This window comes from Mytilus galloprovincialis, chromosome 5 (assembly GCF_965363235.1).
Source record: "Mytilus galloprovincialis chromosome 5, xbMytGall1.hap1.1, whole genome shotgun sequence".
NCBI classification, from domain to species: Eukaryota; Metazoa; Mollusca; class Bivalvia; order Mytilida; family Mytilidae; genus Mytilus; species Mytilus galloprovincialis.
The window spans coordinates 61442777-61464314 of NC_134842.1; the positions used below are offsets into that span (position 1 = coordinate 61442777).

The 21538-nt window shown below is 31.5% G+C and overlaps 1 protein-coding gene and 1 long non-coding RNA gene across 5 annotated transcripts in view; both read right to left on the reverse strand.

The window, feature by feature from the left end:
- Positions 1 to 2013: 2013 nt before the first annotated feature.
- LOC143076197 (uncharacterized) lies at positions 2014 to 8107 on the reverse strand. Its single transcript, XR_012978560.1, has 2 exons — positions 2968 to 8107; positions 2014 to 2438 (listed from the first exon to the last, which is right to left on the reverse strand). It is a non-coding gene; the product is annotated as an uncharacterized LOC143076197 (long non-coding RNA).
- A 985-nt stretch (positions 8108 to 9092) lies between these two features.
- Positions 9093 to 21538, reverse strand: part of LOC143076195 (uncharacterized) — a 48606-nt gene continuing 36160 nt past the window's right edge. For all 4 annotated transcript variants that reach the window (XM_076251890.1, XM_076251887.1, XM_076251888.1 and 1 more), the window contains 2 exons: positions 18529 to 18654; positions 9093 to 9644 (listed from right to left, as the gene is read on the reverse strand). In XM_076251890.1, coding sequence (XP_076108005.1) covers positions 9613 to 9644; positions 18529 to 18654 — 158 coding nt within the window. In that variant the 3' untranslated portion in view covers positions 9093 to 9612. The remainder of the gene's footprint in view (positions 9645 to 18528; positions 18655 to 21538) is intronic.

Sequence of the window (21538 nt, forward strand, 5' to 3'; positions counted from 1 at the left end):
CGCCGCCGCCGGATCACTATCCCTATGTCGAGCTTTCTGCAACAAAAGTTGCAGGCTCGACAAAAATCATGATAGGAAATGCAAGCACGGGAATATCGTATCAATTGGGAGATATATACCCCGTATGCAGGTGCTGCTGGAATGTTGGAAAGCTGAAATCATCTCTTTTGTCGTAAAGTTTTGTTTTCAACTGACCCTCATTGCCAATTTCTAGATGTAAGTCAAGATATGAGGCCGACTTAACTGTATCTGTAGTATCTTTTATCTCTAGTTCGATGGGAAAGATGCGTTCAACAAAGTCACCAAATTTTGAATTATTTAGTGAAAGAACATCATCTATATAGCGGAAAGTAGAGTTAAAGGATATTGCTAACTTCTTATCTTTCTTCCTAAGAAGTTCCTGTATGAAATCAGCCTCATAATAATAAAGAAACAAGTCAACAACAAGAGGGGCACAATTTGTTCCCATTGGAATGCCGACAGTCTGTTGAAAAAAACCTCCGAACGTAACAAATATGTTGTCAATCAAGAAATCAAGCATCTTGATAATGTCAGTTTCAGAAAATGTTTTGTTTGAATCAGAGTGATCCTTTACAAAGTAGGATTTATCCCTCCTTAAGACAAGATACTTGTATCTACGTTGGCCATGCTTTTTTATGAAACAAAGCAATACCAATTTAGGACACTCTCCAACATTGTAGACAATTATAGAATTTATTTATAATCCTGCTGAAAATTTACCTTCAATCCACAATCTTTTAAACACAAGAAAAAATCAACAAACGTGAACATCAGATCACTTCTATATTATATTCTCAAAAAATCTGAAAAAATAAAAAAAATTCCACGAACATTCAACTTTTATAATACTTTAAGAAAGATTTTTATTTCATGCAAACCCCTTTCCTAAATTATTCTTATTTGTTTTTGTTCAAGTAGATAGGAGGTCTATATATAATATAATAACATGTTTCCAATACTTTGCCAAAGTAAAGTTTATATTTTCATAACTATAATAGAATGTATAAGCTACAGATTTACTTCTTTCTTGCAAAGCAGTCGTTATGTATAATTCATGTATAATTGGTGACATAAGTTTATTGAGCCCTAAATGTCTAACAAATGAAGTCATAAACATAATGTTTATTTATGAAAACAAAAGTAAATTGGCACATAAAGAATTTCAAAGCATTATAAAAATAATACTTTCATAATGGACTGAAGGCGAAAAAAACACAGTAAAGGCCTACTAAACAAATAATTTAGTTCTTTTTCTACACTTTTATTGGTATAACCAGGTGCTCAGCAGGGCGCAGCTTTATACGACCGCAGTGGTCGAACCCTGAACAGTTTTGTAGGGTAGAACATGAATTTATACTTAATTTTGTGCAATTATTATTACTTAAAACATAAAGATGGTGAATTAACAATAAATGAATGATTTTTTATTATGATATATATAAGACATTTAAGATATAAGTAATTATCAATATTCAATTGGGGCTCTTTTAAAGGATATCATATAAGTCCTAATACAACCCCAACACATTTTGAACTTGCTATGGATATGCAGGCAACAAGGGATGTCTTCTATCTTGAACAAAATGTAAAAATTTACATAGGATGCAGATGAAATAGTTCCAAATGGTTCTTAACATTGAATAGTGCAGATTTATTCTCTGAAGACTTGCATTTACTGCATGATTTAGAAACATATCTTTTGGTAAGTATACTGAATATTTCGGGTCAGGTGAGCTAAAAATCATGGAATATACTTCCATGGAATTCCAAGGAAAGGTATCATGGAAAATATTTCCATGGCATTCCATGGAAATTGTATCAGATGGAAATATTATTATTTCATTTTTTTTATTTTTATTTTCCATGGAATTCCATGGAAAACAGATTCCAATATTCCATTGAATTCTATGAAGTTTACAATGATAGATGATGGATAATTTAGGGATGGGCATTTATACATATAGATGATGTTCAAAAATCAAACCAGGTATATTCAAATTGATGCATTTTATTTTCATCTAAATAAATTTTTCTTAATACATGTACTGAATACACGGACACTAAATTAATTTTGCAACATGATTTCTATTTTAAAAGCAGATAAGCAACATAAGCATTAATTGTGAATAAAAAATAATTTAAAATACATACTGTATAATCCTGTATATGTTTTCTTATTTAAACAGTGAATCTTCACATTATGATTCACTGTTCTAAATTTATCTAAACAAGTGGTCTCCTTATTAACATAAAGAACCGGATGCTCCGCAGAGTGCAGCTTTATACGACCGCAGAGGTCGAACCCTGAACAGTTGGGGCAAGCATGGACACAACATTTAAGCTTGATACAGCTCTGAATTTGGATTGTGATTAAATAGTTGACACAACATAGGTTTATGACACAGAATGAATGTGGTCTAAGAACTTAAACTTAAAAACTTAAAAATTTTAAATTGAACATTTACCTATTATGGTCAAATATCCAAAATCTAAATACATGGTTAGAATCAGCATATCATAAAAACCCAAGACTACAATTTTTGATGAAATCAAAAAATTTCAATTTTAGACCATTTAGACCTCAATGTGGACCAATTTGATAACCAGGCCCAAAAATTAAGAATCTAAATACAAGGTTAGATTTGGCATATCAAAGAACCCTAAAGATTCATTTTTTATGAAATCAAACAAAGTTTAATTTTGGACCCTTTTGGCCCCTAATTCCTAAACTGTTGGGACCAAAACTCCCAAAATCAGTCCCAACCTTACTTTTGTGGTCATAAACCGTGTGTTAAAATTTCATAGATTTCTATTTACTTATACTAAAGTTATTGTACTAAACCAAGAAAAATGCTTATTTGGGACCTTTTTTTTGCCCCTTATTTCTAAACTGTTGGGACGAAAACTCCCAAAATCAATCCCAACCTTCCTTATGTGATCCTAAACCTTATTTTAAAATTTCATAGATTTCTGTTTACTTATACTAGTTATTGTGCGAAAACCAAGAAAAATGCTTATTTGGGCCCTTTTTGGCCTTTAATTCCTAAACTGTTGGGACCAAAACTCCAAAAATCAATCCCAACCTTCTTTTTTTGGTCCTTAACCTTGTGTTTAAATTTCATAGATTTCTATTTACTTATACTAAAGTTATAGTGGGAAAACCAAATGTCTTCGGACGACAACAACGATGCCAACGACATACCAATATGCGACCAAAAAATTTTCAATTTTTGCGGTCTTATAAAAATGATTAATATTCTTTCCTTGTATAATGCAATTCAAAGTTTTGTATTGTTTTTTCGTCATTTACATGAATTCAATATTTTGCATGAATATATAATCGAGGAACATCTCTATTGCAATAACAAGAGTGCACACACTAAAATGTCTCAACTGCTTTACATATGATTGATTATATAGTCTGTTATATGAAACTAGTTATCAAAGGTACCAGGATTATAATTTAGTAAGCCAGACGCGCGTTTCGTCTACATAAGACTCATCAGTGACGCTCATATCAAAATATTATATATATACTTATCATTATCATTTCTCTATAAAAATGTGGTCATGGTCAGATAAATCATGACAAACAGACAATTACACCTTACAATCATTTCTTACACCAAATATAGCGGTTCTATCACTAATAGTACTGAGAAACGGATTAAATCACAAAATCAGAACATTTGAAAATGTGCCAAGGTAATATGTACCATAACTGGTCATTCACCATACAGTGTACCCCTACTGTTGATAAGTTTCTGATAAACTGACAAATAAACTCATCAGAGATACCAGGATTAAATTTTGTGAATACGCCAGACGTGCATTTCGTTTACAAAAGACTCATCACAATAACTTATAAGTGACCAATTAACCCTGAAAATGAAACAATGTTACATGACACCTGCAACATAGACATGTGCACCTTACAATCATATCATCACCAAATATAGATGACATACTGAAGATAGTATCTGAGATATGGACTTGACCATGTAACTTAAACAGTGATCACTAATCCATGAAATGAGGTCAAGGTCAAGTGAACCATACCTGACTGATAGGAAGCCGTTGCAAGGAACCCGTATATCAAATATAGTTTACCTATTACTCACAATCAGTTAGTATTTCACTTGACAAAGTATTAGCAGTCACTGAACCCTTAAATTGAGATAAAGTACATTGGACATATGACAGACAGAAACTTTGTAACTAAAAAATATCTGCATACAGGGTATGAAGCATCTAGGTTTTCTACTTTCTAAAAAAAAATTAAGCTTTATACAAATAGGTTATGTCATGCCATAGCTGGAATGTAATCCCTATGTTTTGCTTACTGTGAATTTTGTTGTAGATGACACAATAAAAAAAAGCTAACTTTAAATTTTGAGATCAGAATTTGAAAACATCTCGTAACACTTTCCCTGTGATAATTAATCTTGTTTTTTTCAGTCAAGTTTACAAGTCATAGTTAAAATTTTACACACATAATGTTTGCCAATACTAAAAGGTATCTGCATATCTACAGGGGTGGATCCTGCCATTTTCTAAGGGGTTTCCCCAACCCAGGATAAAATGGAACACATATGTACCCATTCAAATGCATTGATTGTCCATAAAAAGGGGAAGTTCCAACCCACGGATCCCCACCCCAACCCCTGAATCCACCACTGTTCAGGGTATGCAGCATACAACTGTTAAAATAAAACTTAAAAAATACAATTCAAGAAAATATTAAATGCTTAAAAAATATGAAATGAAATATATTGTTAATGAATAAAATGAATGATAAATAGTATAATGTATTTACATTTTTAAAGGTTGCTTTACAAAAATAAGGTGAAGGACTAGGAGTGATCAAAACAGTGACTTCAAAACAATGAATTTGGCAATTTTATTGGTATGGAACTAAACTAAAGGCTCTAAAGAGCCTGTGTTGCTCACTTTGATCTATGTGCATATTTAATAAAGGACACTCTCCAACCATTATAGAATTTATCCATAATCTTGCTGAAAATTTGCTTTCAATTCAAAATCCTTTAAACTCAGAAAAATTTACAAACGTGAACATAAGTTCACCTCTTTAACATATTCCTTGAAAAATCTAAAAAAAAAATAAAAAATTTCCACAAACATCCAACTTTCATAATACTTTAAGAAAGATTTTTATTTCAAGCAAACCCCTTTCCTAAATTATTCTTATTGTTTTTATTAAAGTAGATAGGTTTATATAACAGAATTTTTTAATATTTTGCCAAATATAGTTTATATTTTCCAAACTATAATAAAAGGTATGAGTTACAGATTTACTTTTTTCTTGTAAAGCAGTCGTTAATGAAATTATGTATAATTCAAGTATAATTGGTGACATGAGTTTATTGAGCCCTAAATATCTAACAAATGAAGTTATAAACAAAATGTTTATTTATGAAAACAAATGTAAATTGGCACATCAAGCATGTCAAAGCATTACAAAAAAAACACTCTTCCATAATGGACTGAAGGTGAAAAAAACACAGTAAAGGCCTACTAATAAAATTATTTAATTCTTTTCTACACTTTCATTGGTATAATAACTATTACACACTTGACTGGGTATATTAATAATTTTCATCTTTTATTCCCGCTGACCCTTAGAAATACATCATCCTAAAATATAGATAAAAATAACTTGGTTGAAGCATTTTCATGGAATTAAAAGGCCCTTTAAGTCAGGCTAACTTAAAAAAGAATTAGAAAGAATTTCATTTTGTATTGCTAATCTTTCCAAATTTTGAACAAACCCGTAAAGCACAAGTTAAACATGAGCATCACGACACATGCCACATGTGAAGCTGCAGGGAAAAGGGGTTGCTTACCTTTCCAGAGCACCTGAGATCACCCCCAGTGTTTGATGGAGATTGTATTACTCAGTCTTTAGTTTATATGTTGTGTTTTGTAAACTATTATTAAGTGTTTATTGGTCTTTTTTATTTTTAGCCAGGACATTGTCCATTTATTTTTCACATATGAGTTTGAGTGTCCATGACGTAAATTTCGCCCCTCTTTTGAATAAATATTGTTTTAGTTTCTTTTAAGTACAAATGTTGGTCAAAAGATGAAATAAATTATGACCTAGACAATGTTGTAAGAAAACAAAAATAACCAGAGGAAGATAAATTGATTGATTGCTTTATTGCACACCAGTACAGGAAAGGCTATATTGCTGTGATACAAGAGGAAGAAGTATCGATTTTTCACCCTTTTAAAATAATATTCCAAGACATTTTGTGTAGATTAATTGGGCCATTTCTAACTTATTTATGTGAATGCAGCACCAATTTATTGTTAAACAGTTGCACTGGTGTGAATGTGGCTAGTAATATAGTATCATTGGTGAGCATAAATGATATCTATCCATCAAAATATTGTATTCTTGAATATCAAAATAATAGTGTCACAGTTTAATAGAAAACCCTGTCAGTAAGTATAAAGTCACATTACCCAGTAGTCATAATCTACAATAACTTTTCACAATCTACACTAATTTTTACAACATTGTACAATATATTATGCTCTTTCAAAATATAAAACAGAAATCTTTAAATCACACACACAAACACACACACTTATATAAACATTATTTATATAACTATTCTATATATATATAAAAAAAAATATGAACATTTGAAATTTAAACAGTTTTATGTTTAAGGCTAGAAGACCAACTAAAATTGCACCTCAAATACACCAAGCATTTATAAAAGAAATTTGCTTTCTTATTAAATTGATAACCTGGTTAAAATAATTTTCAAAATTACTCTCCCTATACAAGAAAATCTAAAGCAAGTATAATCAACTTCAAACTTTGAAGTCTTTGCAGGGAAAAATAATATCATATCTACATTTTTAAAACCAAATAGATTTTGAAGAACAATTAACTTACAAGTTTTCATAACAATACTCTGACTAATAAATTTAACTGTTAATATTCTCAGTGTTCTCCAAAGAAATTGCAAATAGAATCCAGGCATACAGATAACTATTGGAATTTTAGAAGAACAGTGCATCATAAGCCTATGAAGGCTGGCTGACATAAAATATGTTTCACTTGTATTATTATGTTATATCAGGCTGCACTTTAATTATAAAACAATATATACATAGTGCCAAATAACATAATAAAGGAGTAGGTCCGGTAAGGACTGATTTTGGCCTCAAATTTCAAGTTCATCTGATGAAAGATTTTGGACATTTCCTAAACATTGAAGTGTCTCTTTCAGTTAAATCAACTAGTTTCTGTGAAACATTTTAACTGATTTAGTCATCAAAAACACTCCGATTCAAAAATGAAAGTGGCCACATCCATGTTCATCCTCAACCTTTATATATGTTATGTATTATCATCAAATACAATTTACATTTCAATATTAAGAATGAACACAAATGGGGCCACTTTCATTTAAGACAGAAGCCGTCTAAAATTTAACTAAAATGCTAAAATTGTGAAGATTTCAGTAATTTAGCATGACTTTATGATGCTAGTACCCAATATATGTGCATTGCATTTATAGCCCATAATTATGCAGCAAAATCATTCTGCTTTCCAATAAATAACTTACAGTTTATATTTTAACAATTTTGTAAAACTGCTTTATTTTGGGGCCAAAGAGGGGTCTTACTGGACCTACTCCTTTATGAGAATTTTTGTCCCCAAAAAATCGGTTTAAAAATGCTCATAGGAGAACACTGACATGAAACATATTCCATTTTTTCTTGATTATCCTTTATAGTATAACTAATTGAAGAATTCAAATAAAGAAAAAATTCAAAGAGTGACCGTCATTAATTCATGAGTTAATTATCAGTTTTGTTGAGTCACAAGTTTAATATTATCTTTATTAAATTGGCAAATGGTCTTTTTTGTGAAATAAATGTAGAAAATGTAAGGAACTTTATTTTTTTTTTACGCATTCAGTTTGTTTTGATCCGAAGTAATCAATGTCTTGACAATGTGTATTGTTGTATGACGTCAGAGGAGTGAAATAACCATGTTTATTTCACATGTGAAATTATCAGTTTTTATTTCACTGGCAAATCAATGTATACTGAGTGCCAATGAAAACGCAACACTTTGTTTTTCAAAAATAAAATTTATATTAGAAATGATAATCTTTCAAAATAAATTGTTCTTGAAAATTAACAATTTTAACAATAGATCGATATCAAACAAAAATGTTTCCTTGTCATCTTTCAGGCGCAATAGGTAAACGAAACATCCAATGTCGAATCATCAACTCACAGCATGACTTTTGGCCAAGGCGGGTGCTAAATGTCTATGTAACCACCACTGACGGTTATTTGATACATAATGCATGATTTTTGGTCTACAGAACTCAATATTTACGCCAAACGGCCGTTCAGATAACACTAAGGAAAGACTGCGGTGCTCTTTAACAATTTCTGCGCAAATGGTGCTTTACTGAAACTGCTCCAAAGGTTCTACCGTGACCACCATTGAACTCTCGTGACCTTTGGACAGCCATCAGAGTCGATATCGGATATGTTAAAGACCAAATGTATCGGTCTTGCTGAGCGTTTCTTTGCGTTTTGTACCCCGGGATGTGACTTATCATTAAATGATCCATTTTGGTTGAATTTGTGGATGATTGGTGTTATTGTAGACGCTACAACTTCAGTCTTCTCGTAATTGTATGCTGTGAAAGGCTTCATTGGATCATGCCCAAAACTGCATGTCGCTGGTTGTCAGAAAGTCCTGGCATTTACTCAGATGTTTATTGCAGTTTCTTAACAATAAGGGCGGGAAAATTCATGACATTAGCCAAGCTTTAAATGACAAAATCGTGAAAATGGTGCGTATGTTGAAAAGCGGTGAACTCGGTTTATGTCCGTTCAAAATAACCCTTACTTCGCATTTGTTCCAAAAATCACTCAACCGTAAAATCGTCGACAATTGTCTTAAAAGTCATTTTCAACCAACTATATAAAGTTCTAATATAAATAAAATAAAAACTTTAAGATTTTTTTCAAAAACAAAAGTGTTCCGTTTTCATTGGCACTCAGTATATTTCATTGCAACCATTGTAATGATAACAATTATCTAGTTCAAATGACTAACAATAGCTCATATAGATAATATAACTGATATTTTATGCAATTTATTAATGCACATTTATTGTAAAGTTAAGACAAAAAAAATCAATGTTCAGATGAGAATGTAGAATATTCAAAATATGCTGTAACACCTGTAATGTGTTAGAAACAAATGTAAAAATCTGTTTTCAATTCTTTCAAATGTTGATAATAATATTAAAAAAGCTTGCTTATAATAAATATAAAATTGTCTTTGTTTTGAGTGCAGTCAATGTCCATTCATTTTTTCTGATCAGATATTTTCTTGAATTCTGTCTCTTCAATATATCAATCATATATATGTATAGGTCATTTTACATTATATCTCAGCTTCTTTGTTTCATTGTGAAGTTATATAATCTTTATTTCTAAATACACCATAGATGGAACTAGAAGTATGACTGCCTCTTGTAAAGGTGTTTTCCAAAAACATGTTCTCTCCTTTTTACATTTTTAATTTGATGCTGGTGCAGAGTACCCATCACCTAAAAGTAACATACAATTTTTTTTTATTCATTTAAGCATACATATATTCACATGTGTTGAAAATAAAAATATTTCATGCATAAATACACTTCCAGAATGCCAGGCTTGTAATCAGTGTTGATCCAATGATTGGAATAAGACAGAAATCAGTAGGTTGGGCATGGCACTGTCAATAATCAATTGGGAATGTGTTCAATGAATTTTCTCTATAGTCCTGGACTTTGAGCATATCAACTTTAAGTCCTGTTTGCATTAAACATGTGTAGACAAAAAATTGGTAAGGAAAAACATCCTTTGATGACTATAACAATGTCCATTCTATAATCAAAGACATATGCAATGTCTTCCTTTATAAAGTGGTAAAAGCATTGACTTTACAGGTTGATAGTATGTTATTTAAAATAAATAACTTTTTGTTAAATACTTTCTTTCAATTCTGGTACTTAGTACTTGAGAGCGTATATAAATCAAATCATTTTGATTTTTGACAAATGAAAATTGTTTCTCCATCAATTTTTATCAATGTTTCATAAAGTTTTTGCATTAAAAACATCATATTCTTTTCCAAATTGCTTGTCAAACATAGTTTATTTTTGTAAATTTTACTGGTTTGTCAGCCATTGAAATATATACAAATCACAGATTTGAAACAGAATAAGGATAAACATGATAAATGAATTCTGTATTTTCATGATTATATGACAAAGGGGACAGAAGAATGATGATCACAAAAGTGCATTATTTGAATTCCACACAAAGTTACAGACATTGGTTGGATCCACTTATAGTTAAATGTATATATTTAAATGCAAAAGCGTTGTTTAATTTATTGTTTAATTTTAAGTTACTTTACATCTTTTTTTTTAATGAAAAGCTTTCAAATTTTTATACAGCTATGTACATGATGTAAGTAAGTGATAAGGTTGAAAGTAGAAATTTTAGTGTCAATATTGGTAAAACATGTAGTAATTATAAGACAGAGCATGTTCAATTTGAATCTGGATTTTGATTGATTCACTGTTTTAATTACTTTAAAAAATATGAAAAAGAAACAAAAGCTCAAACATGAACATAAAACTCTGCAATTGTATGGAATATATGTACAAGACATGTTCAATGTAGCTGAATGCATGATTTCATATGAAAATAAAGGGCAAGGTATAATGATGCAATTATAACTGATAGTTAGTTGGTTGCTGTCAACTGATTGTAATAGATAACTGATTGGTGATTTCAAATATTATCCAACACAACTTATAATTTGTTACTACCCATCCCTAGATTTTCCATGCAGTTCAACTTTTTCCATGATAAAATGATGGAAAATGATGGAAATTTTGTTTTTGGAATTTCATGGAAAAATAATTCATGTCAGATGGAAAACTTATATGTGTTACTTATTCCATCATTTTCCATGACAAGATGGAAAACTTTCCATGGAATTCCATGGAAAAAATACTTTTTGGATGGAAAATGGGATGGAAAGTAGACTAATAAAACTTAGTAGATGGAAAAGAGGATGGAAAGTGGACTTAGAATATTTTTGAGATGGAAAAGAGGATGGAATCTTGACTTAGAATATTTTTAACATGGAAAAATTATAGAATCTTAACTTAGAATATTTTTGAGATGGAAAGTCATGGAAAAAATGTACACAAATTACATACATTAATTCTTTATCATCAATTAGACAGTGGAAGAAATGTAAAGTGCCATCTGGTTTTCATTGGTCTTTGTGTAGAAGACAGGAAATGATATGACCATACAGTGTGAGGCCAAATGTAGGGTAGAACATGGATTTATACATTTTTGTGCAATTATTATTACTTAAAACATAAAAATGGTAAATAAACAATAAATGGACAATCTTTTATTAAAATATATATAAAATATCCAAGATTTTGGTAAATAACAGTATTCAATTGTGACTCTTTTAAAAGAAATCAGATAACTCCTCATACATCCCCCAACACATTGAAAATTTGAACTTGCAATGGATATGCAGGCAACAAATAAAGATGTCTTCTCTCCTGAACAAAATGCAAAATTTATATTGGACTTAGATTATACAGTTCCAAATAGTTCTTAACATCGAATAGTGCAGATTTATTCTCTGATGACTTGCATTGACTGTTGGATTTAGAGCATATTTTTTGGTAAGTACACTGAATTAGATTCTACCATTTTAAGTGAGTGCAAGCTCCTTTAGTTCAACATAAAAACATCATGAAAACACCTATAGTAGATTTCTCACTTATAATTATAATGATTGGGTATTAAGACAAGACAAACTGTATATGGTGTATTATAATAACTAATAATCCACTAATGAAGTAATTTGGTTATAAAATTTAAGATCCGTAAAAAAAAGTGTAATTTACAGCAAACTGCAGATCAACACTAAGTTCTAAATATATGGAAAATACCAATGAAGACATTTATATACAATAATTATGGGAAAAAATATTTAGGACAAAGACTAAAGTTGTTAGCCATTATTAATAATGTCATTATTTAAAGAATATCTCTTTATTTATAACAGTAACATTATTTTTAGGTATCATGAGTAAGAAATGAAACTCCAATAAAATGGTTAATGCTGTTCTACAAGATGGATTTACTGAAGCCTGGTGCTGACATAAGTGACATTTATAACCTTAATTTCTTGATATAAAGGCAGTGCAAACATATACCAGTATTGAAAGTTTTTCTTGTTTGTTGTATTTATTATAATACATTAAATGAGTTTGAATTAAAGGTTAAAATGATGTTTGAGTCTATTGCTTATTACTGACCATTGTAAGACTCAAAAGACCTTACCAAACCGAAAAAAGCATGGCACCTAGTTTTTTTTATCTTCATTATTACACATATTGTTAAACAGGGTATATTGTCAAAAGGTTAATTTGAGCAATTCATTTTAAAAGGAAATGATGGAAATATTTCCATGGAATTCCATGGAAAAAGAAATTCTATGTAATATATTTCCATGGAATTCCATGGAAAAACTTCATGGAAAATATTTTCCATGGAATTCCATGGAAAATGTTTCAGATGGAAATATTATTAATTCCTTTTTTTCTCTTTTTATTTTCCATGGATTTCCATGGAAAACAGGTTCCAATACTCCATGGAATTCCATGGAAAAATATTCCATGGAATTCCATGCAGTTTTCCATGATAGATGATGGAAAATCTAGGGATGGGTGCAAAACACATTTTGTCTTTTATTATTAGACGTGTTTGGTAAATGATTACTGTTGACAAACAACATACGAGAATCGAGAGACGATAATCATTTTAAAGGGGTTGTCTCAAAAGACGTTTTGAATTTCTATCGTTGAATTTTGTCCTCTTTCTACCAAACCAGCGCACAGTTTAACACTCTGATTTATTTAACAATTAAGTCTGCGAATAGAATGTTTAACATTAACTGGAATCGAGTTGAATTGTTGTGTCTCATTTTGATGATCCAGGAAACCGCTTTGTACAAGTCATATGTGGTTTTGGTTGTCATTCCAAGCCTGTTTTGTATCGATCTGATGAGTTAAGCCATTTTCAACTTTTTTTTTACAGTGTGCTTGTACATTGTGTTGTTAAACCACTGTCCTGGCTAATGGAGGGTTGAGCGCTCACAAACACGTATGACCCCGACACATTCTTTATGTGACTGTTTTAATTTGGGAGCCTGTAGTTCAGTGGTTGTCGATGGAACATGTCTGTTATGTTTGTTTATATGCCCCACCTACGATAGTAGAGGGGCATTATGTTTTTCTGGTCTGTGCGCCCTTCCGTTTGTTCGTCTGTCTGTTTGTTCGTCTGTCTGTCTGTTCGTCTGTCCGTCCACTCGTCTGTTCGTTCGTTCGTTTGTCTGTCCGTCCGTTCGTCCCACTTCAGGTTAAAGTTTTTGGTCAAGGTAGTTTTTTGATGAAGCTGAAGTCCAATCAACTTGAAACTTAGTACACATGTTCCTTATGATATGATCTTTCTTATTTTAAATCAAAATTAGACTTTTGACCCCATTTTCATGGTCCAATGAACAAAGAAATTAAAAGTGTGAGTTTCAGGTTAAAGTATTTGGTCAAGGTAGTTTTTGATGAAGTTAAATTCCAATCAACTTGAAACTTAGTACACATGTTTCCTATTGGTTGATCTTTTTAGTTTTAAGGCCAAATTAGTTTTTTTACCCAATTTCACGGTCCATTGAACATGGAAAATGATATTGTGAGTGGGGCATCCGTGTACTTTGGACACATTCTTTTTTGTTTTGTTATAAATTAGGCTGTTAGTTTTTTGCAGTTGAATTGCTTCATATTTTTCATGTCTGGGACCTTTATAGACAACTATACAGTATGGCATTTTTCTCACTGATGAAGGTTGCACGGTTGCCTATAATTGTTTACATTCACTTTTTAACTTGTTGACTGGTGGATAGTTGTCTCATTAGCAATCATGCCTAATATCTGTTTTAAACTGGGGTGAATATAGTCTATTTACGGAGGAAAACTGTTCCTTCGGCTCAATTTGTGCCACTTTGTTTTGCAGTCCTGGTCATTAGCCTTGTAAGGACAAACGCTTGTACGTTACGCCATGTGGAATCCAATGAAGACAATATATCCCACAACAACGGTGCTATTCCATCAATTGCATGTGACATACTGAATGAAGAAACACCAAATGACAAAGACAATCAAAAAACACGAAGATAATTAAGTTCATAGTCACAAAAGTACCTTAAAAAATTTGTAAGGGTTCTGCAGAACCCAGTGTCTCTCCTACTTTTTCTGTAAATCGTAGGCTCAACAAAAATGAGGAAAAAAATCGATAAAAATATTCCTCTTGATACTGTCTTTTGATTGTAAGAAGCTTCTGTCCAAGTTTGGTAAAAATCCAGGATAGTTTATGAATCTAATAAATGTTTTAAAAACTTTAACTGCAGACTGTATGCATGTTAACTGGAACAAAATCTAAGTCCATTTAAAAGTAAAATACGGAAAAAATGGATTTATCTTTTTTTTTAAATTTTACTTCTGGATTCATTTGTACTATCTTATGATCATAAATTTATAAGCTTCTGTCCAAGTTTGGTACAAACCCAGGATAATTTAAGAAAGTTATTAAAATTTTAACCAGATGCTTCGCAGGGCGCAGCTTTATACGACCACAGAGGTTGAACCCTGAATGGTTGGGACACAACATTCAAGCTGGATTCAGCTCTAAATTTGGATTGTGATTAAATAGTTGACACAGCATAGGTTTAGGACACAAAATTAATGTGGTCTAAAGAACTTAAAATATTTTTTTTGCCTTTGAGGAATTCACTATGCTGTCGAATATTAATCCTCTCAAAAAAATGTTTGAAGAAATTTTCTTTTTATTTATGAAATCTGAAATGAGAAAAGTTTAACCCCCCCCCCCCATTTTTTTTTCACATCCCCCTTTCCCTTTTTCCCAAACTGATCTCAATTCAAATTTCTAATGGAGTTTGCAACATTAACTACTCATTTAAATACATCGTAAAATATTAAAATGTAACAAAAGGTGCTTGTTATCACTGAATGGTAAAGATTGTTTTAATTTATCAGTTGGTAGTAAAAGTGAATTTACATTGTATATTGTATAAAACAATGATTTAAGTTGATTCAACTACTATTCTGGACAAAGAAAGATAACTCCAATCAATTGAAAATTTCTTGCTATTGCACAATATTGTGCAATTAGATATTTCTTGCTATTGCGCAATACTGTGCAATTGAAAATATTTGCTATTGCACAATACTGTGCAATTGAAGATTTCTTGCTATTGCACAATACTGTGCAATTGAAAATTTCTTGCTATTGCACAATACTGTGCAATTGAAGATTTCTTGCTATTGCTGGATACTGTGCAATTGAAAATTTCTTGCTATTGCACAATACTTAATATAATAATTTTGGATCCTGATTTGAACCAACTTAAAAACTGGGCCCATTATCAAAAATCTAAGTATGTTTAGATTCAGCATATCAAAAAAGCCCAAGAATTCAATTTTTGTTAAAATCAAACTTAGTTTAATTTTGGACCCTTTGGACTTTAATGTAGACCAATTTGAAAACGGGACTAAAAATTAAGAATCTACATACACAGTTAGATTTGGCATATCAAAGAACCCCAATTATTCAATTTTTTAAGAAATCAAACAAAGTTTAATTTTGGACCCCGATTTGGACCAACTTGAAAACCGAGCCAATTATCAAAAATCTAAGTACATTTTTAGATTCAGCATATCAAAGAACCCCAAGGATTCAATTTTTGTTAAAATCAAACTAAGTTTAATTCGGACCCTTAGGACCTTAATGTAGACCAATTTGAAAACGGGACCAAAAATTAAGAATCTAAATACACAGTTAGATTCAGCATATCAAAGAACCCCAATTATTCAATTTTTGATGAAATCAAACAAAGTTCAATTTTGGACCTTTTGGGCCCCTTATTCCTAAACTGTTGGGACCAAAACTCCCAAAATCAAACCCAACCTTCCTTTAGTGGTCATAAACCTTGTGTTTAAATTTCATAGATTTCTATTTACTTATACTAAAGTTATAGTGCGAAAACCAAGAATAATGCTTACTTAGGCCCCTTTTTGGCCCCTAATTCCTAAACTGTTCAGACCTCAACTCCCAAAATCAATTCCAACCTTCCTTTTGTGGTCATAAACCTTGTGTTAAAATTTCATTGATTTCTATATACTTTTACTAAAGTTATTGTGCGAAAACTAAGAATAATGCTTATTTGGGCACTTTTTTGGCCCCTAATTCCTAAACTGTTTAAACTAAAACTCCCAAAATCAATCCCAACCTTCCTTTTGTGGTCATAAACCTTGTGTCAAAAATTTCATAGATTTCTATTTTCTTTAACTAAAGTTATAGTGCGAAAACCAAGAAAATGCTTATTTGGGCCCTTTTTGGCCCCTAATTCCTAAAATGTTGGGACCAAAACTCCCAAAATCAATCCCAACCTTCCTTTTGTGGTCATAAACCTTGTGTTAAAATTTCATAGATTTCTATTCACTTTTACAAAAGTTAAAACGACAACGACGACGACGCAGACGACGACGCTAACGTGATACCAATATACGACCAAAAAATTTTTAATTTTTGCGGTTGTATAAAAACTTTAATCACAGAGTGAATGTAATGTTTCCCTGCAGAAAAGTCCATTTTAAAGTAAAAACGAAACAAATGAGGTAGCATTGGCGGATCAAGAGTGTGTTTCGAGGGTTAGACACCCCAAACTTTTGTCGTCCATATTTTTTTAATTATGTGTTCGTTTCATGGTTTTCCGAGGGTTGGATTCCCTCTTTCAAAATGGCTGGATCCACGCCTGTGTAGCAATGTTAAGAAATTACTAATGTACATGTACCAAGCTTAAGTAAATCAATAATTAGTTTTACTCTTTTGAGATGGTCCTCAATTTAAATGTCTCAAATTTAGACTCTCGATTCTCAATCATCAACGGTAATTATTTATCTAACATGTCTAATAGACTATGTTGTAATGAACAGCATTTAATTCCTACACCTTATAATCATTCCTGAAATCAAATACAGCTGTTATATTGTTTATACAGTATCTTAGAAACAGACCAAACCACCAAAGCTTTACACTGATCAATGAACCATGAAAATGGGGGAAGATGAAATCTGACAGACTCACATGTAGCTACATGACTTAACAACCATTCCACACACCAAATATAGTTGACCTCTTGTTTATAGTATTTGAGATAATGGTCTGTCCACAAGGGGAACCCTTTCTGGCACTCATGTCGACCTTGCAAGGATACCATGTACAAAATATAGGAATTATATTGCTCAAAATAAGCGAGTATTTCACATTGCAAAAAAATACTCTAATTTTATTCCAAGCAGTTTCTTAATCATAAAAATAAATAGCTAGTACCTCTGATGTATAAAGCATTATAAAATAAATGGGGAATGTATCCATGGGACACAAATTAAATGATGCCCCTCTTGCATACAACGTTACAATGGGACATAACTCAAGTCAAGAACAGTATAAGTGACTTTACCAAAATTCAAACTTGTGTCTTCAATCTGTGTTTTGTTGTACATGTAATTAATGAGCATTTTGTTTAAGCTTCATATCATTTGGTCGAGTCAAAATAAATAAAAGAATGGAAAGAAAAATTCTGAAATTTTTCTATTTGTAAAGGGGCATAACTCTAGAATTGTAAAAGTGACATCACCAAATTTCAAACTTCACTAATTTTCTGCAACTTACAATGCAGGTGGACATAAAATTAAATTGTATCACATTTTCATGACCTTCTGTCTCTCTCTTTATCATTTCAATAAATATAAGTCATGATATGATTTACTTTATTTCTCAAACTGTTCTTTTGATCAGAAAAGCTGAAGCTAAAATAATGTGTTATCTTATAATTTTAACAACATACGCAACATGCGTCAGTGACAATGAACAACTAATCAATCAACCTATATATTTTTCTAATGGAAACATGAAATTTGCTTGCGAAGTAATGGAGTGAAATATGTGCACAGACACATTCAAATTACAGTTACCTCTTTTTATCTATAAACAAAGTCACAGTACATTTGAGACCAGATACCCATATAATGCACTGTAAATTCAAAGATATATTTAAAAACTATGCTTAATTTTAATTTTAGCAGTACAACATATATATTATTTTAATTTTGCTACAAATATCACCTTACATGCCCAGCAATCACCATGTTGAACAGTCATTTTTCTCTCATCATTGTTAGTGAAATTTCAAGTGTGTGCACAAAATTCTTTGCAATACACATGATACATGTTTTATTCATTTCATGAAAACAGCTTAACTATAAAATTTACCGTTTCTCTTCCTTAAGTAGATTATAACTGCTAATATTATCACAACACCAACTACAAGTACACCAACTACAATTCCAACAATAGTTCCAGTAGAATTTCCTCCACCCTTCTTACCATTGTCTTTAGCTGAAAATAAAAATATACCAAGGTTTCCATGCTGAAATTAGGATAAGACATGAAGTCCAGTAGTGATGTCAATCAAAGAGTCTGCTACCTGAAAAGGTTAGAGATGGTCCATATTTCCATTTATATTCTTTCCCTAAAATAATTGATCTATGGTTGTATTCAACATCAAATAGAAGAAAGATATTGCATATAATTTTATTTACCGACTGTGCAAGGTCGTTAAAAATTCCATTTGTTGTATATAATTCTAATTATTCAAGATATCTAAATATAGTTTTGCAACTACAATAAAAATCCTTCACTATATATAAGCACAGCAAGATATGACTGCAGTGGGTGAACAGTTGGTGCAATGTTGGACACAATATTCCAGCTTGATACTGTCTGAATTTAGAGCTTGATCAAACTTTTGACATAATATAGGTTTCTGACACAATCTAAACGTGGTGAAAGATCTTAAAAATTTGAAATGGGTTGAAATATTTATGTCACCCGATCGACAATGTCGGGTGACATATTGCTTTTCCTCTGTTTGTTTTTCTGTATTATTATTATTCTTCCACCTATTTTGACCCAGACCGGCAGTTTTCTCAAAGCCAATGGAACCAATCTTAATGAAAGTTCACTATAAAATGAGAAACACCAAATTTCGGGTTGCAGTAGGTCTGAAGAACATAAAAATGGCTGTCGTTACCATGGAAACAGAACAAATGTGAAAAAATCCAGTTTTTGGTTTTGGTGAATTATTTTGACATAATTAAACTTAGAATCATTATATTTTAATACAATGTAGGTGCCCGGGATTTTGGATGATTTTGGCAATCATTGGAACTACTTCGTTGCCATGGAAACTACACCAAAATTTTCAAAAATATCAAAATGCTCCAAATTTTTTAAAACTTCATAGTAACGATGAGCAACATTGGTAGATGTGGAATTTGGCGTTGGAATTTCGAAAAAATGTCTGCCGTTACCATGGAAACAATGCAAAACAGGTCAAAATGATCTAAAAACCTTAAAGTGGCATTTACTTTCTTAAAGTGGTATGTCAAATTGATCGAAACTTTGATGGTATGATCCCTCTCATGTACCAATGTCATTAGAAATTTGGAATGGTCTGTGTTACCATAGAAACCAGCCAAAATGTCAAAAATTTCAAAATGCTCAAAAAGTAATGAAACTTAATATGATTGTTGACTGTCAAGTCTACATGAGACTTTTGGAGTTGGAATTTCCAAAATGGCCACCGTTGCCATGGAAACTGCAGAAATGTCAAATATTTTCAAAATGCTCCAAACTTAATGAAACTTAATATTATTGTCAACTGCCATGTAAAGATGAGACTTTTGACTTTGAAATTTTCAAAATGGCTGCGGTTGCCATGGAAACGGTATACATGTGAAATACTTTAAAATGCTCTGAATATACTGAAAATTTATAAAAAGATAAATAGCCATGAATATTTGTGCATTTACTGTTAAACAAGTTTGAAATGGCTGCTGCTTAGTGGCAATAGGGGGAAGGGTGACATCCGCTACTGCTTGCAATGGCAATTCTAGTTGTATTTATTTTTTATTGAAGATTTCTCGATATTCGGCAATACTGTGCAATGGAAGATTTCTTGCTTTGGTACAGTATTCATGCTATTGCACGATAGTGTGAAATTGAAGATTTTTTGCTATTGTGCAATACTGTATAATTGAAGATTTCCTGCTATTGCACAATTTTTATATAATAATTTACACATCATATTAGGTGTGGATCTCCTGCCATATCAGTATATTTTGCTTTAAGGTTGTCATGTTTTGGAATTTTTGTCAGAATTTCGAAATCCTCTGGTTTTATCCATTTAATTGCCTTAAAAGTTTTTGCCCATTGACCTCATTTTTCTTTTTATAAATATCTTACATGTGTAATTATTATACATTTGTATAAGTCTTATAAAATCTTATTTATTTTTTAATAGTTTTCGAGAACTTAAATTAACTTGTCAAAGATAAAGCTATGAAAAATCAAGAGAGAACATTTTCCCGCCAAAATTTCAATGGCGTATACCGTGAAAATGAGCACATTGACCCATATTTTTTTAATATACAAATTAGAAATATAAAACAATGAAAAATGGAAAATTTTAAGAACAAAAATAATTATGATTTTTTTTTTAACCCAACCCCCCCCCCCCCCCCCCCGCCCCCCCGGCCAACCCCCATTACTTTTGTGGTATGGTACCTTGCTGTACAATTTCAGAGAAATCCATCCATACACTCGACCTCAAGTAATTGTCTGGAAAAATGCTTGTTTTTTGCCTGTTTTTCAAGAATGTTTGAGGCAATTACTTACCCAAAGTTCAATCCCAGCCTTCCCTTTGTGTTGTGATACCTTGCATTACAATTTTAGAGAGATCCATACACTTAAACACAAGTTATTGTCTGGAAACTGGAAAATTGCTTTTTTTTTTTTTGCCCCTTTTTAGCCCCTAATTCCTGAACCTTTGGGGCAATTACCCCCAAACTCAATCCCAGCCTTCCCTTTGTGTTGTGATACCTTGCATTACAATTTTAGAGAGATCCATACACTTAAACACAAGTTATTGTCTGGAAACTGGAAAATTGCTTTTTTTTTTGCCCCTTTTTTAGCCCCTAATTCCTGAACCTTTGGGGCAATTACCCCCAAACTCAATCCCAGCCTTCCCTTTGTGATATGGAACCATGAGGTAAAATTTCACAAGCTTTTTTTTACCTCTTTTGGGCCCCTAATTCCTAAACTGTTGGGACCATAACAACCAAAATCCATCATAACCTTCCTTGTGTAATTTCAAACATTGTGTTAAAACTTCATAGAGATCCATCCACTTAAACTAAAGTTATTGTCCGGAAACCAAGTG